This window comes from Mustela lutreola, chromosome 2 (assembly GCF_030435805.1).
Source record: "Mustela lutreola isolate mMusLut2 chromosome 2, mMusLut2.pri, whole genome shotgun sequence".
Lineage (NCBI taxonomy): Eukaryota > Metazoa > Chordata > Mammalia > Carnivora > Mustelidae > Mustela > Mustela lutreola.
In genome coordinates this window covers 35,357,552-35,375,043 of record NC_081291.1, presented here as the reverse complement: position 1 = coordinate 35,375,043, position 17,492 = coordinate 35,357,552, and the positions used below count along the sequence as shown (strand labels likewise).

Sequence of the window (17,492 nt, the reverse complement as noted above, 5' to 3'; positions counted from 1 at the left end):
ACCTCTCCTCCTTCCCGTCACTGGCATCTTCTCCCCGAGTACCCTCCTTAGTGTTAAATTCATCAGCAGCAGTATTAAACCAGAGGACACGCTGGAGAAAACCCTGCTCTGTCATTGAGCCTTAAATCTTCTCATTGTCTAAATCAATAAACACTTCTGAATGTTTAAACTTTGCTGCACTTAAACATCACACCAAGTCTCATAGGACCTAACCCAAGGTCTTAGGGCAGTGAAAGCTTTTTAGGTAGAATATTTAAGTTTCCAGACAATCCACTAGATATGGCACTTTGAATCTTCATTTTACTTCTAGATGGTTCACATGAGTAGCTGAAATGTTTGCCATGTTGGACATCTGCTGCCTTACACAAGAAAAAGTTACTCAGTGCCCCTTAGCAAGGCAGGAATCCCACTGGTCCATGTTGTTGGGGTCTTTCAGGAGACCCAATGGCTCCTTCCCCATCTGGGGAATCTGGTGAGAAATATGTCAGAGGTCTAAGAGACCAGAGTATCACTTTCATTACTGTTGAAGAAGGCAAAGGTGCACCTTGTATACCGAGAGTGATCTTTCTTACTCTGAACCCCAGACACACCCAGTCACAGGCACCATGGACCCAGAGGGGAGGGCTGGGAGAGCACAGTCCAAAGGAAAGGCAGTGGAAGTGGCTGGGCTGCACATGCTGTCTTTCTCCTTTCAGACATTCCAGTCAGAGAAGTGTTTCTGCTGCTAGCGCAGAGCCAGCGGTAGTCAAAGGGGAGACCCACAGTGTTATGCTCTGCTTGGAAGGAGATGCCCGTCTGATGCACATCCAGTGATCGGTCTTCCCTGGGCGTGGGCTGTGTTTCGGTCAGGTGGCCGCCTCAGTCTAGCCAGTGGTCCTTCCCTCAGGAACAGGAGCCTGACATTGTTTCTGTGGGGCACTCGTAATAAGTCCTGCACATCACAACACCACCATCCTCTTTGTGGGTGTTTCTGAGTGATCAGTTGGTTCATTTCTTCATGCCTCAGTTTCCGTATATAACACTTGAAAGTCGTGTTTGATCGGCCACCAAAGAGAAGGAGAACACATTGTGATGAGGAGAGGGACACCGTGGTAGATTCTATCTGTCCTACCTTAGAGGTAGCAGGTGGTCCTCTTAATAAGACTGTCCCGGAGAGTACCACGTTGAGGCTGGCCAAAGACAGAGCTATCTAGGAGGAAAGACTCCACTCGAATGTTCGAGAACAGGCAGGACAAACAGCTTTGATCTCCAGCCCCCTTCTCTTTATCAGCAGTGACCGCCTGCAGTGCTGTACCAAGAAAGATGCTGAGACTATACCCCAGCTCAGTGGCAAAGAGCTCTGGGGTCATTGTCTTCCACAGAGGTGAGAACGAAGAGTGGGAGCACTCGAGCCAAGCGCCAGCCACTGCCAATCCAGCTGCCTGCTGCATCAGAAGCAGGAAGCGGGGGCTGCCGGCTGCAAAGGCGTGAGATGAGCCTGGGTATGCCACAGCCACAAGGCCAAAAATGTGGACTGTAGACAGCAAAGGTCTGCAGACTTTTTCTGTAAGTGGCCCGATTTTAGGCTTTGTGGGCCACGTATTCCCCATTGCAATCACTCACCTCTGCCATGTAGCACAGAAGCAGTGTAGACAGTATAGAAAGGAACAGGCATGGCTCTGCCATAATAAAGCATCGTTCAGAGACAAACAGTGGGGCCTAAGTTGCAGCCTGGTGTGGGTAGAGAAGAGGGCAGCAGCAAGACCTAGAATTCTGGAAACGCCTCGTGATCTCTGAGTCTAAAGCCCTCTCCATCCTCAGCTCTGAATGGTTTTGTGAAAGCTGAGAAAGATTTAGGCTGTAAGAGTAATTTCTCAAGGACCAGATGAGCAGTGAGATCTCGCAGTCGTTCCCCCGTGCAGGTACAGAATCATGGGCAGCGATGCACTGATGTCCCCTCTCAGGCAGCCGTGGAGTTCCAGAAATCAGGATTCCAGACAGAAGTCTCACACCACCAAAATTACCTTCGAAAAGTCCTGAAATCACCCATGTGTTAGAATATACGTGAGTTGAAAGCCATGAGGTAGACTGAAGAAAGGCATGAAGGGGAGCTCCGTGCAGATGCTTAGGTATATAGAACACCCCTTCTTTACAAGAATGGCTCTATTCCTAGTAGGTACAGAATTTTATAGCATTCTTGCTTGTCAGAGGATTCATTCGGTTCCAGTTTAATAGTAAGTCTCCCGGGGCACCTGGGTGGCTCAGTGGCTTAAGCCTCTGCCTTGGGTTCAGGTCATGATCTCAGGATCCTGGGATCGAGTCCCACTTCAGGCTCTCTGCTCAGCAGGGAGCCTGCTTCCCCCCTCTCTCTCTGCCTGCTCTCTGCCTCCTTGTGATCTTTCTCTCTCTGTCAAATAAGTAAATAAATAAAATTTTAAAAATAAATAAAAAACAGTAAGCCTCCCATACCAACATATTTTATATGTTGCCTTTTTGGACAGTTAACATAGTTGAAAGCAAAAGCATCAACAGCTCACATGAGCCCTTGATGGATATATATTAGAGTTCGTCCTCACCCTCGCTAGCACAATCCTAAGTCCGTGCACACCAGCTTCACGACCCGGCCATCGGCTTCCTGTCACTACGAGCAGTGGCTCCCGCTGGCATCTTGAGAACACTTGTCACACTCACATCCTCAGCAGTGGCTACTTCTTACCACAGCAGAAGAAATTACCGAGGAATATAGGGGTACAAAAGAGAGAGTCCTATAGGGTATCTTAGTCATTCTTGATTTTCCCAAAAGGTGAAGGATACAAGGCATTTCTGTAAGATACTCATCCAACCACAGTAACTTCCCAAGGTCACTCAACTTCTCGTGACCAAACCAGGTATAAAGTCTCAGTTTTCTCATCTGGACATGGGAATAAACATACAGCAGTGTCATGCGGTTGTTGTAAGAAGCGGATGCGTTTTCAAATAACCTATACAGGCCCTGGCTCAGTAAACGTTAGCTGCCATCATTACCCTGATTCCGAGCTCGACCGAGGGGCTTACTCAGGGAGCCTTGGCGACAGTGTGCCAAGCAAGGTGTGAGCCGTGGGGAGCACGTCGTCTCAAACAGGAGGACTGCCGACACAGCGGGACTCTACCCCGGACTCTCAGTGAAGTATTCCATTTTTAACAGTACAGTAATAGGACAAAAGAGATGTGATACGTTATCTAAATTTACATGTCACCAAGAAAATGGACCTCTTCTATCTGCTTGTCACTTGAAAAGAGAATAATGAAAGAGGATCAAGGGCAAAAGGACAGAGAACATTTTAGGAGGAATCTGCTGCTTTGTAGAATTGGGTTTGTTTCCACTGACCTCCTTTCTCCCCAGGACGGAGGGGGGGAAGATACCATTGCTTAGAGCCAGGGTCGAAGTATTGGAGGATTTATGGGCCGTGCTGACTCTGTCCCAGCAGCTCTGCCGTCGACAATCTGCAAATGAATCACTTTGGCTGTAGGCCAGTGAAACTGTATTTATGGACACGGAAATTTGAATTTCATGTAATTTTCATGCATCAGAAAATATTATTCTTCTGATTTTTTTCCCTAACTATTTAAAAATGTAAAAACTATTCTTAGCTGATTTAGAACTGCCCTGACTTAAAACACCAGGCCGAGAGGCAGACCTGTCGTGGCTCACTGGTAATTTGACCTGAACAAATCATTTAATGTTTCTGGGCCTCAGTTTCCTCTAGTGAAAACAAGAGATTTATCCTAAAGGATAATTAGGATTCTTTCTAGCACTAGAAGGTCAGGCTGTGTGGTTGTCCTGTGGCTCTATAGTCAGATAAACCTAGATTCTTAATCTCAGCTTAGCCTTTGACTTGCTGGGGGCATAGGGCAAGTTCCTAAGATTTCCAGTTCCTCAATTATCTCATCTGTAAAATGAGGGATTAAAAACAAGGTCTTCTTGGGTGCCTGGGTGGCTCAGTCAGTTAAGTGGCTGCTTTGGGCTCAGGTCATGAACCCAGGGTCCTGGGATCGAGCCCCACGTAGGGCTCCCTGCTCAGCAAGGAGTCTGCATCTCCCTCTCTGCCTGCTTGTGCTATCTCTGTCAAATAAATAAATAAAACCTATAAAACAAAACAACAAGGTCTTCTTTAAGGTTGCTAATGGTTGAAGTGATACGATAATTGTGAACCCGTTAACTCATGTACCCAACAGACATTAATTGCACCTAGTGTATATTCAGTAAGTGACAACTATTGCTTTCTTTAAAAAAAAAAAAAAAGAAAGAAAAGAAAATCCCAGCTCCCATATACATCCAGACTGGAGAGTATTTTTCTTCACAGCCCTGTGATAAGCCTAACTGGGGGGTGGGGGGGGAGTGGGCGTACCTTTTGAACAAAACCCAGTAATTTCTGTCCAGTGGTACCTTCTCTTGCAAGTATTAGATTTTGATGAATTAACCTTGCGTCTCTGTTTACAGCTCTCTCACTCCACCTGCTGGCAGGAAGTCAGTGGTAAAACATGCACCAGTGGAAACTTAAAAATTTAATAATTATTCTTTTTATAATATCCTCTGCCAGTAGACCGAGATTTCATTATCAAACCATTCCCGTTTGAATCTCTGTGCATTGCCATTTTTAAGGCATCGGGCAGATTTGAAAAGCTTAGCAGCTTTTCAGCCCACAGATGTTAAGAAGTGCTTGAAGTTGAACAAGTGTGAGTCAATCAGTTATCTCTTTAGGTGGTTATTAAAACTGTTGTCCTGCAGCCTCATTGAAAAGCAATGCAGCATTTAATAAATATTAGAGGATGTCAGCAGCACTATTTAAATGTGGGGAAGAGATCAACTCCCTTTGTAATTGGGTACACAGGCATAAACACTGTCTTTGGAACTCTTAATTCTGTGTTGGAGTTTAAAGCAGCTATGGTGGTTTCTATTTAGAAATAAAGACAAGGAAGGGGCTGGGGAGCAGGTGTCAGCCACCTGCTGAATCAAGAAGAAACCAACCTTGAATATTCAAAAGAGCAGCATCAATGAAAGGAACCCACACATCAGCAAACATCTGCCCAAGGCTTCCCCTGTTTTTCTTTTCCAATGATCTTTTGACGCTGTTAGTGTTCTTTTTGACCCTCTTCTCTGTGTGTTCGCACTTTCCCCTTGGAGCTGCTCTCTCTCTTTTTTTTTTTTTTAAGATTTTATTTATTTATTTGCCAGACAGAGATCACAAGCAGGCAGAGAGGCAGGCAGAGAGAGAGGAGGAAGCAGGCTCCCTGCTGAGCAGAGAGTCCGATGGGGGGGGGGGGGTCGGTTCCAGGACCTGAGATCATGACCTAAGCTGAAGGCAGAGGCTTCAACCCACTGAGCCACCCAGGCGCCCCTGGAGCTGCTCTCTTGCAGTAATGAGGGAAGCAGGGTAGGTGGGCAGCAAGACAGAAGGGTTCAGGGAGAAACCAGCCTGGGTGCTGGGACAGAGTGCTGGCAGGGTCAGGATAGAGGCTGCTGCACTGGAGACTTGATGGGCTCAGTTTTTGCCCTTGCTCTCTGTATCTGACTCTTGTCTATACCTCTTTATTTTTATGTGTGTCTCTCTCTGGGTTATTCCTCAGGACTCTTTCCCCTCCCCCCACCAACTCCTTTCTGTCCCCCACCCCTCCCCTTCCCTCTCCTCTCTCCATTTTCTCCTCTTCTTCCTTCCTTTCCCTGTCCCTCCCTTGCACATGCTGGGGTTCTGAGTATGCTTAGCCTGTACTTAATAATTAAGGCTATAATTAAAGTGTAACTGCAAGCATAATTAAAATTCACTTCAATGGAGCCTGGAATTGTGAAGCAATTAGGCATTTTGATATGGCCCTGTAGGAACAGCTGGAAGGAGAGAATGGCCCATTTTCCTGAGAGCTGTTCCACCCCCCTCTTCTGGCCCCGCCCCCTCGTTGTTAACCTTGAGCAAGAGGGCGGTGGAAGGCCAAGCTCAAGGGAAGCAGAGCTGCTGGGCCAAAGGAGGGGCAGCAGCTTGGAGTCCTCCAGGCACTCCGCCAGCCAGCTGCTCCTCAGCGCTTTTTAGAGGAGGCCACTATGGAAGCCAAGAAACTCGGGAACAGTCGCGCCTTATTTTCAGGTGATTTGGGGCTTCTCTTTCAATGCTAGTAGTTATTTGGGGGCTATCAGGCCAGCAAAGTGATCAGAAAAGCACCTTCCCACACCTCACCTCCTGAAGCACACTTGCCATGTAATGAGTCTGTCCATCGTCATTCGGTCGATCAACAAGCAGGTGCTTCGTAACAGCTGCTGCACCAAGTTCGGAGAGATCCTGGTGGGCCGGCCTGGCACAGTGTCAGCCCCCACGAAGCTTGTGTTTGGTGGGCAAGAGAGAAATGTTAGTGAGCAATCCCAATAGTGCTATGATTCTGGATGTACAAGGTACTGTAGAAGCTCTTTGACAAACCCCTGCTCTAGTTTGAGGGTGGGGGAGTGGTGACAAGGAAGGCATCCCCAACAAAATGCCATTTAAACAGGTATCTCACAAACGTTTGGGTGTCAGCCGAGCAGAGAGAAGGCAAGAGTTCTAGGTGGAGGACTCAAGGCCAACAGCCCGGCATTTCTGCAGTTCATGAATTTCTAAATCAGTCATGTCACCCCTTTTGGAATACCGGGCTCTACGTTGTTTCCAGAACAAGGCATTAGTTAAGGAACTGACTTAGGTTTCTTGGTTGCAAGGAAGAGAGACTAGTTCAAGTAGTATCAAAAACCTAAAATGGTCAAGAGCTGGTTTCATCTATAGCCATGGAAAGGAATACAGGTAAAAGTGCATAAGCAGTTCTCAGAGTGGATGGAAGCCAGGATGCAGCTGGTCCCCAGGAGAAGGAAGCTAGAGCGTGGAGGCCGCCCTCCGGAGCATCTCTCCAGCAGCCTGTGCCCTGACAGCACTCCTCTCTGCATGTTTGCACTGCCTTCCTCTCGCATGCTTAATACTTAGAGCTGTGTATGTCTTCTCAGGGCTGCCCCGTTCTATTTCATGTATACTACCCATTCAGATTCTCACCTGTATTTGGATCACCCTTGGATCAGGTGCAGTCGTGCTGTGGGGACAGTCCACATCTGCCTCCAGGCAAAGAACACCACGTGGTCCCTCCTCTAGTAGGAGACTGGGTAGGGTAGGTACAGCCAGACAGGGAGGTCAGGACACCTGAGTTGTACCTGCTCTTAAGTAATTTATAGCATCATTGAAGTTTAGATGATCTCATGCATGGGAAAGTGCTACAGATTTTAAATGTCAAACAGGAGTCACCAAGAAATCAAAAACTGAGTGGGAAGAACAAAGGATTTTGAGACTGAATCCTGCCAATCACTAAGCCTCAGTGCCCTTGGCCAAAAAAGTAAATAAATGAATAAAAAGAACTCATTTATAAACACCTGGCTCACAAGGTCTTTTAGAAACACGAAACTCACCAGTTCAAAGTCTCAAATAAAGTATTGCGGGAAGACTGAAAAACAAAGATTCTTTTTTTATTATCATCATTGTGATTACGATGATGATGATGTCATGTATTTATAAAAATTGTAAGAAGGGATCATCCAAGGTTCAGCATCAATGTTTTAAGCATTAGGTCCAGAAGTCTTTCAAACCAGTGCAAGATCAAGTTCAGTGTTTATTCCACTATTTCCTAGCTATTACTAGCCAGGCTAGCTAGACTTTGACCTTTAACTTAATTGTGCCTCAGTCCTCCCCTCTGTAAAAGGAAAATAGGAACCGTAGCTATCTCAGGGTTGCCACTGAGGAACAAATGAACTAATATACTTGAGACCCTAGGACAATGCATGATGCTAAGTGAGAGCTGATATTATTGCTTTTGTTAATGTTACCACTCCTACTGGCACTGCTGATTCTTGTACCAGTCCAGTTACACAGAAAGAGCTTGACAGGCTTGGGCAAGATTTGTGTGCACAGGACTCTCACCAAAGGAGGGTAGAGTCAGAGATGAGGAATGTTCAGGCAGGTGAACCTGCGTCTTTGATGCATGGGGTTCTTGGGGGCTGTCTGTTGAGATTGGAGACACTCTGAAGAGAAAGGGAAGAGGGAGGAGAGCCTTTCTTTAAAATCCTAATTTAGATTTCTCCCCTGGCAGAGAACTCTAGTCCGTGTCTCTGCTGAAGGAGATAGAAATTTATATATTTAACTTTCATTGACCTTGTGGTCCAAAGACCAATTCCATTCTGTGTCAGTCAGGACTTGGCTTCACATCGTGTCATGATTCCATGAAAGTCCTATGCACAGATTAATGTCACAATCCCTTAGCCCTGCATTGAACACCTGCCACAGTCTGATCCTTTGTCCTACTTTTCAACCTCCGGGACCTTGCCTGAAACTTTACCAAATGAATCAAAATGAACACTGAGGTTGTATTAATGAAATAATAAATCTTAATATCTTCATTAGTTAAGTAAACACTATATAACAAACTGCCCTGAAATTCAACAGCGTAACACCAGGAAGGTTGTTGATCTCTTAGTTTCTCTGGTAGCGAATCTGGGTGTGGCTTAGTTGGGTCCTTTGGCTCAAGGTCTCAAAGCGGCTTTCCAAGTGTCAGCCAGGGCTAGGGTTATGTCAAGACTCCTCTAGGGAAGGGTTGCTTCCAAACACACTCCTGTCGCCATTGGCAGGATGTGGTTCCTCGTGGGCTATCAGACTGTAGGCCTCAGTTACTCCTTGGCATTCGGCTGGAAAGCAGTCCTGGGTTCCGTCCTTGCTGACTTCTCCATAGGACAGTCCACAGTACGGCAGTTGGCTTCATCAGAATGAACAAAGAGTCAGAGGGAGCAAGAAAGAAGACATGGGCTTTTGTGACTTAGTCCTAGAAATGACCTTTCATCACTTTTGCTCTATTCTTACTCATTAGAAGCAAGTTGCTGGCTCCAACCACAGCCAAAGGGATTATACAGGGGCATGAGCACCCGGAGGTGGGGACTGATCATAGCAGAGCCACTTTTGGAAGCTGCCCACCACACTTAAAAAGTAACATGTCATATGATACTTGACTCTCTCTGCTTGACTTATTTCACTCAGCATAGTGAGTGAGTCCTGTCCATGTTGCTACAAAAGTTAGGTATTCATCCTTTCTGATAGAGGCATAATACTCCATAGTGTATATGGACCACATCTTCCTTATCCATTTGTCCATTGAAGGGCATCTTGGTTCTTTCCAGAGTTTGGCGACTGTGGCCATTGCTGCTATAAACGTTGGGGTACAGATGGCCCTTCTTTTCACTGTATCTGTGTCTTTGGGGTAAATACCCAGTAGTGCAATTGCAGGGTCATAGGGAAGTTCTATTTTTAATTTCTTGAGGAATCTCCACACTGTTCTCCAAAGAGGCTGCACCAACTTGCATTCCCACCAACAGTGTAAGAGGGTTCCCCTTCCTCCACATCCCCTCCAACACATGATTTCACTTATTTGTGGAGCATAACAAATAGCATGGAGGACATAGGGAGTTAGAGAGGAGAAGGGAGTTGGGGGAAATTGGAAGGGGAGATGAACCATGAGAGACTATGAACTCTGAAAAACAATCTGAGGGTTTTGAAGGAGCGGGGAGTGGGAGGTAGGGTACCAGATGGTGGGTATTATAGAGGGCACGGATTGCGTGGAACACTGGGTGTGGTGCAAAAATAATGAATACTGTTATGCTGAAAATAAATAAAAAATAAATTTAAAAAAGTAACATATCAGTTAAAGTAATACTGACTCCTGTAACAACAGAGAAACGCTAAAATGTGAGTCCTAACATAATAGAATGTTCTTCCTCATTCACATAAAGGCTAAGAGGGTGAGTGAGTGGGGTGCTCTGCTCTACAGAATTATGATAGTATCCATGCTGAAGGAGTTGTTGCCATCTTCAAAAAGGTGTCTTGGCTGGCAATGTTCCAGAGTGCAGACAGGGAAAACTGGGTGACTACAGAAGCTCATATTGGCAACTTTCATAGGTGTGTGTTTCATGTCCACTCACATGCCCTTGGCCAGAACTCACTCATGTGATACCACGTAGATGCAAGAAGCCCTGGGAAATGTAGTTCCTGGTTGGGCAGCTTCCTCCTGGCAACAGCTGTCCCATATAGAAGAGAAGCTTGAAACTTTGGTGGACAGCCAGGCAAGTCTGCCACAGACGCGCAGACAGACATTTATGAAATCCTTTCACATGTATTATTCCATTTGCTTCTCATCACAATCTGTGCTATCAGCATTATTATTCTCATTTTAAAAAGGAGGAGAGGTGGGGCATGGGGGGCAAAGGGAGAGGTAGAGAGAGAATTTTAAGCTGGCTGCATGCCCAGCACAGAGCCCACGACGTAGGGCTGGATCTCACCACCCTGAGATCATGACCTGAGCCGAAATCAAGAGTTGGAACGCTGAACCAACTGAGCCACCAAGGCGCCCCATTATTGTCATTTTATAGACAGGGAGACAGATTGGTATATCTTTAGAACATGAAGGCTTGTATAATTAGGGCAAGCAGAGTTCAACTTCTCATCTCTGTTGTGTCATCTGTGAAAGAGGGACAGTAAGATCTAGGTACCATCATCGTAAAGATTTCATGCGCTGCTCACAAGTCATTTAGCATCATATCTGGAATATGAAAGTGCTTAATGAGTATTAGTTATAGGGCAGATGATCCTAATGTTATGTCTGGAGATAAAGAAGTTGAGACTCAAAGGAGTTACACAACTAACGTACAACAGAGCCAGAATGAGAAGCTGGGGATCTTAGGTAACAACTTTCCTACCTTTTGAGTTGTTGCTATCCACAGAGGCCATTCAGCAGATTGCTGTGTGAAACAGCAGTGAGTCAGCCTTAAACTAAAGGCGCAGTGCCAGGTGTCCCCTTCCCCTCCACTATGGGGACCCCAGGCTCCCAGGAGAATCAACACTGTGTCACCTTGCTAGCACAACTCTTCCTCTTTAACTCTGCCTTTGCCTTTTTGGATGAAACATGCTGACCGAGTGCCTCCTTTTTATTTGTACACGTAGGTCCTCCAAGGCCTATATTTCAAGGTCTTTGTTTATAAATAGGCTCTGTCTTGCTAACTAGATAGAAGCATAGGAAATGATGTAAGATGAGGTATTTCATTAGACTCTTAAATTTTATCACATTTCTCCAACGGGCTCATTCGCTCTGAAAGAACAGAGAGGCAGTTTGCATGCTAAACAGTCAGCTGCAGAAGCACACCTTTGGGCAAGGGAGTGGAGGGTAGCTTGGCCTGCAGAAGCTACAAATCCAGCAGAAGTGGGACACTGAGACACCCCCTCAGAGGCTGCAGTGCTCTTTTTGGGTCCTCTGCCCTTTCTGTCAGACAGAGTGGGGAGGAAGCAAGAACAGAGGTGTGGAATGCTGTCCTTCCCAAAGCAGTAGACCAGTGCCATCAGTGGGTGGGTTTTCAGAACGTTAGCTGAGTGCCAACTCAGACCCTTCATTTCAAGAGGTCTTTAAGACAAATGACTTCTGGCATGGGCCAAACCTGCATGAAAGCCTCTTGACTATAGATTATCAGCAGAAATTTCAGCTTTTCATCAGTTTAAAAACAAAACAAAACAAAACAAAAAAACCAAAAAACAAAAAACCATTGGTCTCATGCAATTCCTATCTTTCATCTTGTTTTCTAGCCAGACCACCACTTGTTAGAGATCTTGCCACACCCTCTTCCCTGTCAACAACCTTGATTAAAACCTGTAATTGATTCATTTCCTGGTGAAAAGCTAGGGATTGGTCAGTCCTTGCATCTTCTTGTGTTACTTTCAATATTCTGTCCCATTCTTTTTCTTTAGACTCCGTATTCAGATTATTCAAGCAAGGGATAGATCCATTCCAGAGGATTTTCCTCTTTCAAACTACTTGACTAAGTAGTCACTAGTTTTTCTTTGTTCACAGTCTTGTAAGAACCTTGCAAATCATGATTTGCCAGAAAAAATATAGGTAGCATCTTTGTAATGCCAGGTATTTGAGGTAAAAAGAGCAAACAAAACAAAACAAAAACCATAAAACAAAAAAAGTATATTCATCATCTGAATATATGTAAATAGCTAAATCTGGATCCTAAGAAGCTGGAACTGAGTTTAATTAAATTGTGTTCATGAGACCTGGGCATTGCACAATTTCTGCTCGTAGGAAACTTCCCGGGGGACCACCTCCAGTTTCATTTGAGTGACTCTTCGTACCCCCCTAACCCCCACCTTCTAGGAACCAATGTCCACGAGGCCCAGAACATTCTCAATAACAGTGGACTCCCCATTACTTCGGCCGTCGACCTGGAGGACGCAGCCAAGAAGTCTGTGGCTAGCGTGGCCAAGAAGTGACAGCTCTGTCCTGACCTCTTGGAGGAAGAAGTCCATTTTGCCAGAAAAAGTAATGTTTTTGTCATCACTGTGAAGGAAATGATTATCCCATTGGGGGAAAAAGGAGAAAGGATGAGCCAGGGGATGAATCACTGTACCTAAGTTCTTAAATCTACATTTCTGCATTTTCTTGAATAAGACAGCTAGGCAACCAAATAATCTGATTTCACTCAGAACCTTTATCCATGTCCTGTTCTCATACTTTTCCATCATGGTAAGCCTGCTCACTAGGCATGTTTCACCAGCTTTGGGGGAGCAGTCTATTTGGCCAAACAGTGTGTGTATATACATAGAATTTGAGAACAGACCTTGGTTCATTTACAACAAATTTACAACAATTTTTAATAAAAAAAAAAATGCATGCTGTAAAAAAACTCAGGATTCCATTTGACAGACTCTCAAAAAGACACAGCTAAGACATTCAGAAGTGTTGTGCACTGCAACAGCTTCTACGAGTTTCTAATTCCAATGCTTAGAAAATCCCTGAATGTTCCAAAACATACTATCGTACAGTAGATGATCCACATTAATATCCCACATGTGTATTCGACTGTTTGCCTTAATATTGAATATACTGTTTACCTCACACTAAAAATACAGCCAGAAGCCTTATTTGTGATTTTGGCATAGAAGGGTCTATTTCAATGTCAAAACTGAAGAATGCTGATTCTTATGGAAATCTCCATAATTAAGTCATTTCAAGACAAGACCGTGCTGAAGATCAAATTCTGTTGTGTTGGTATCTTTTCTCCCCTCTCTTGTCCGTCCAGAATCTACTGGCTGGGAAAATGTAATTGAGAGAATGTGGCGTTTTCTCATAATGTCCATTTCTGGGGACGCCTGGGTGGCTCAGTTGGTTGAGCAGCTGCCTTCAGCTCAGGTCATGATCCCGGCGTCCTGGGATCGAGTCCCACATCGGGCTCCTTGCTTGGCAGGGAGCCTGCTTCTTCTTCTGCCTCTGCCTGCCATTCTGTCTGCCTGTGCTCACTCTAGCTCCTTTCTCTCTGACAAATAAATAAATAAAATCTATAAAAAAAAAAAAAAAAAAAAAAAAGTCCATTTCTGTGGTGGGAAGGAATTTGAATTGAGTCTTTGTTTAAATTTTGGTAAATTTTTATCTGTACGCAAATTTAAATAAAATTATGTTTTTTAAGCTCTAAGGGCTGTGTATTTCTCATTTTAGTCTATTTCATTCCTCACAGTTTTTCTTTTACATCTTAGGTGTGACTTCAAAATTACAGAATTTGAGTTGTTCTGGGATTATTTCAGTTCCACTCAACTTTGTTAACCACCATTTCTGTTAACAGATTTTGCAATGTAAGAATAAAAATTTTATATAAACCAGAAGCCCAGGTAAGTGTCACAGATGTCTAACGGGCTTAAATACGACTACAGTCTGCACAATGCTGAAGGAAATATATACCCGCAAACTTGTTCCATTTAGTGAGGCTCGGTTGTCAACATTAAAGGTTTTTCTTTTAGCGTAGAAATGTTTAACAGGCCAAATTTTTCTGTTTTTTTGTGTTTTTTTTTTTATCAGTTCACACTGTTTTCATAAATTTCACAGATGGACAACAGTTAAAAAGTCATCTTTCTCTAGCTCCATATTTTCCATGGAGAGAAAAACCATTCGATAAATCAGTCTTATGTCCTTTTTTAATCATTATGCAATGAATGAAAAATATTAATAATGTCTTTTTAGGTGTGTTGGTTCTTGATTGTGGATAACCAGTTAGTATGATGAAAGAAATAATGTGTACATTGTCAGACAAAAATCAGCATATTTCTAATTTTTTGCCCTTTGTAAAAGTCCATGTTCCTATAACCGCATATACTGTTGTTTCTAATGAATCCAATTTGGAGAAGGAGATAAAGGAATTAAATCATTTATGTGATTATTGTCTAAAAGGATTAATAACAATCAAATAGTTCTTTATTTTCAAATAAGTGTCAGAATTAAGGATTTTTTTCCCTCTCTCGGAAGGCCCAGGTGTCTGAGTTTATGTTGCTCACATGGTATCTTGGTGCCAAGCACAGCTTAGTTGCTGTAAGTATTTGTAGAATGAATCCCTGGTATGTGTGTGTTGACCCAGCTATTGTGACTGACAACACAGGGTAGAATCACGGATGGTTGGTGGTGTTGGTGGAGCTGAAGTCCTCCAGATGTTACCTACGCCCGCATTCCCTACGTATTCTGACCTTCCAGCTTCCCCTTCTAGTCTGCCCGCTGCACCATATATAAGAATCAACAGCAATTTCCTTTAAGTCAGGTCAGTATTTTGGAAAGTTGGCCCTGTTCAAAGCAAGAATATCCATGAAAGGAGGTGACAGTATGGAAGAAGCCTACGGAGCAGGATACACTTCTTACTTGAACTGCTTTGCGCACGGGATTTTAACGGATTTGCGGGTTTACCCATCACCCTCCATGTATCAACATTCCCTTCTTTTCAGTTGATTAACATATGGTATTTGTCCAGACTCTTGTCTGGCAAAAACCTAACTCAAGTTTAAGAAAAATGGGGAGAACTGATTTGCTCTTGTGATTACAAAAGACAGAGGTTTCTGGTTACAGTTAAGCCTGGATCCAGACACTCAAAACCTCAGAACCCAGACTCTGCATCTCAGAACAGCTTGTCTCTCATTGGCTTCACTCTCCATCCCATTTCCACAGGCTGGCAAAATGGCCGCTGTTCGTGCCAGTGTATATTCTCAAGTTGAACATCCCTGAAAGAAAGAGAGGGAGCAGCTGAGAAAGAGAGACTGAAAGGAAAGGCAGGAAGGAAAGAGGGGGAAGGAAGGGGAAAGAGAGGGAGGAACACAGAAAGAAAAGACGAAGGGAAGAGGAAGGAAGGAGGGAAGCTACTCTCTTCCGGGAATTAAAGAAACATCTCAGAATTAGGATAACTGACTATTTTTGGCCGGGAAACAATAACTGAAACTGTCCTTCCAGCCAGGAGTTTATAGGGCTGTCATGAGTCTCTGTTAAATACCTACCTTGCTGGCCTGAGGCTGAGACAGCCTGACCCAACCTATCAGAGCTGAGAACGACAGAAAGGGAGGTAGTTCCGTCAGGAAAGCTGGAGATCGACTGAGAACAAACAGCGTATGCAGGGAAGGGGAAATAAGAGATGACAACCACAGTCATCAACCACGAAGCAATGAGGTAGAACAAATTACTCCATAAGGATGCTTCCCACTCTAGGATTTCATGGTTCTAGTCTATTAATTTCTTACCAGTTCTTTGAAGTACATTTTTACCCAAGCACACAAGTTACTAGGTTTTTTTGTATAGCTGTTACTTGAATCATCTAAATATTTGACCTCAATTGGTTAGTCTTGAACAGTAATGTCTGTCTAAGAAATAACGACATTATGGCACTTAGCTCAATTTTGGTTTTGTATTTACATTTTAATTCAATTCATAAATTAGCCAAATAGCCAGGAAACTTTAAAGGATCTGACTAGATCTGTGAATCTTTTTTAATTAGTTCTTTTATGACTTATATGCTGTATACATCCCTCTCAATTTGCTGAGGGGGAAAATCATCCTAAAAAATTAGACTGTTTTTTATTCAAGGTCTTAATAAAACTGGGAAGAAAAATTATGTTTTGACATTTCTAAATTAAACATTTAAAAGCCTGTGATCACTTGCAGGATGTAATCTATGTTCAAAAAATTAAACTAAATGAAAAACATATAGCTGTGGTTTAAAAAAAAAAAGCAGTGTGGGGAAGAACAAGGAAGAATATGATCTTATACATCCTTCTGGATCTGGAGTTGGCAAATTAAGGTGTGAGGGGCTATTTTAGTAAATAAAGTTATATTGGCACACAGCCATGCCTATTTATGTTCACATCATTGATGGCTGTTTTCATGCTATAATAGCAGAAGTTCACTGGTTGTGATAGAGAAGTTATGACCCTCCAATATCTATTACTTGGTTTTTTAACAGAGAAACTAACAGGCATATTCTAGTCATCTAGATAAAATATGCAGTATTACTCCAGAGTGACAGCAACAGATTATTGTTGCTGGAAAAGGCAGACTGAGACATTAAAGTGAAACCAGTGAGTAAGTAGGAAATAGGATCTCTGATCTTTCCTAAACCTTGCGAGAATTTAGTAGTCTACAAAAGGCCATTTGCCAGTGAAAACTTATTCCATTATGTTAATATTTTTCTTTTCATCGCCACCAAAATTGCCTGCAGGTAGCTTGGTATGCTATTGAACATATGCTATTCTTAACTACTTACAGGTGTGTTGGAATAATATCAAATCATGACTATGAATAATGAACTCCCAAAGAGCTGAACCTATTGAGTCACCTCAGAGTAGTGCGTAATTTAATCTTGGGGTCCTGGAATGATAAGAAAGCCAGAAAAAAAGTGATTTCAGTGCCCCTGATTCCCACAACTGCCGCAGAGGCATTAATTCCATTTTACCATGGAAGGAACAGTCACGTAATGAGATAAAAGTTGTTCTGCTAAAGTTGCATGATTAGTGGCAAAAATTTAGTGTTCTAGATTTCTGGTAATCCTGTTACTTCCATGGCATCAGTGTCCAATAGAACTTTCCTTGTTGACGGCAGTGATAACTATGGTGCTATCCAGTATGTAGCTGTAGCCACATATGACTTTTGAGCATTGAATTTTGAAGCCTATTTAATTTCAGTTAATTCATGGCCATGTGTTGCCAGTAGCTACCATACTGGACAGCAGAGCTTTACAGTCTAAATCTAATGGGTTTTAGAATGCATCACTTTCACATCAGAGGACCTCACATTGAGTGCTTACTGTCTGCCATGATCTTTACATATGTTGTCTTCATTAATCCCCTTAGCAATTCTTTGTATCCACCATTCTTATTTTACATATGAGAACATTGTATCCCAGGGAGGGTAAGAATGACCACGAACACACAACTGCTATGTGGGTGGTCAAGATAGAGATTCTGATCTTCTGAATCCAAAGCCACTGCACTTGGTTTTAAACCTGTCAGGACCCAAGTTTGTCATAGTTGTGCTGCTTATTGTCATAGAATGTTTGAGGCAAAGATATTTAGCAGGCTGAGTTCTTGAATCTGTTTCCTTTTTGGTGTACCCCATACCTTGAAAAACAAAATTTAAAAGCTCAA

At 43.4% G+C, this 17,492-nt stretch overlaps 1 protein-coding gene across 1 annotated transcript in view; it reads left to right on the top strand.

Annotated features, from left to right (window-relative positions):
• SUCLG2 (succinate-CoA ligase GDP-forming subunit beta) overlaps positions 1-13,519 on the top strand; it is a 270,208-nt gene extending 256,689 nt beyond the window's left edge. The window contains exon 11 of the mRNA XM_059161462.1: positions 12,205-13,519. Within this exon, the coding sequence (XP_059017445.1) occupies positions 12,205-12,320 (116 nt within the window). The 3' untranslated portion in view covers positions 12,321-13,519. The remainder of the gene's footprint in view (positions 1-12,204) is intronic.
• The last annotated feature ends 3,973 nt before the right edge of the window (positions 13,520-17,492 follow it).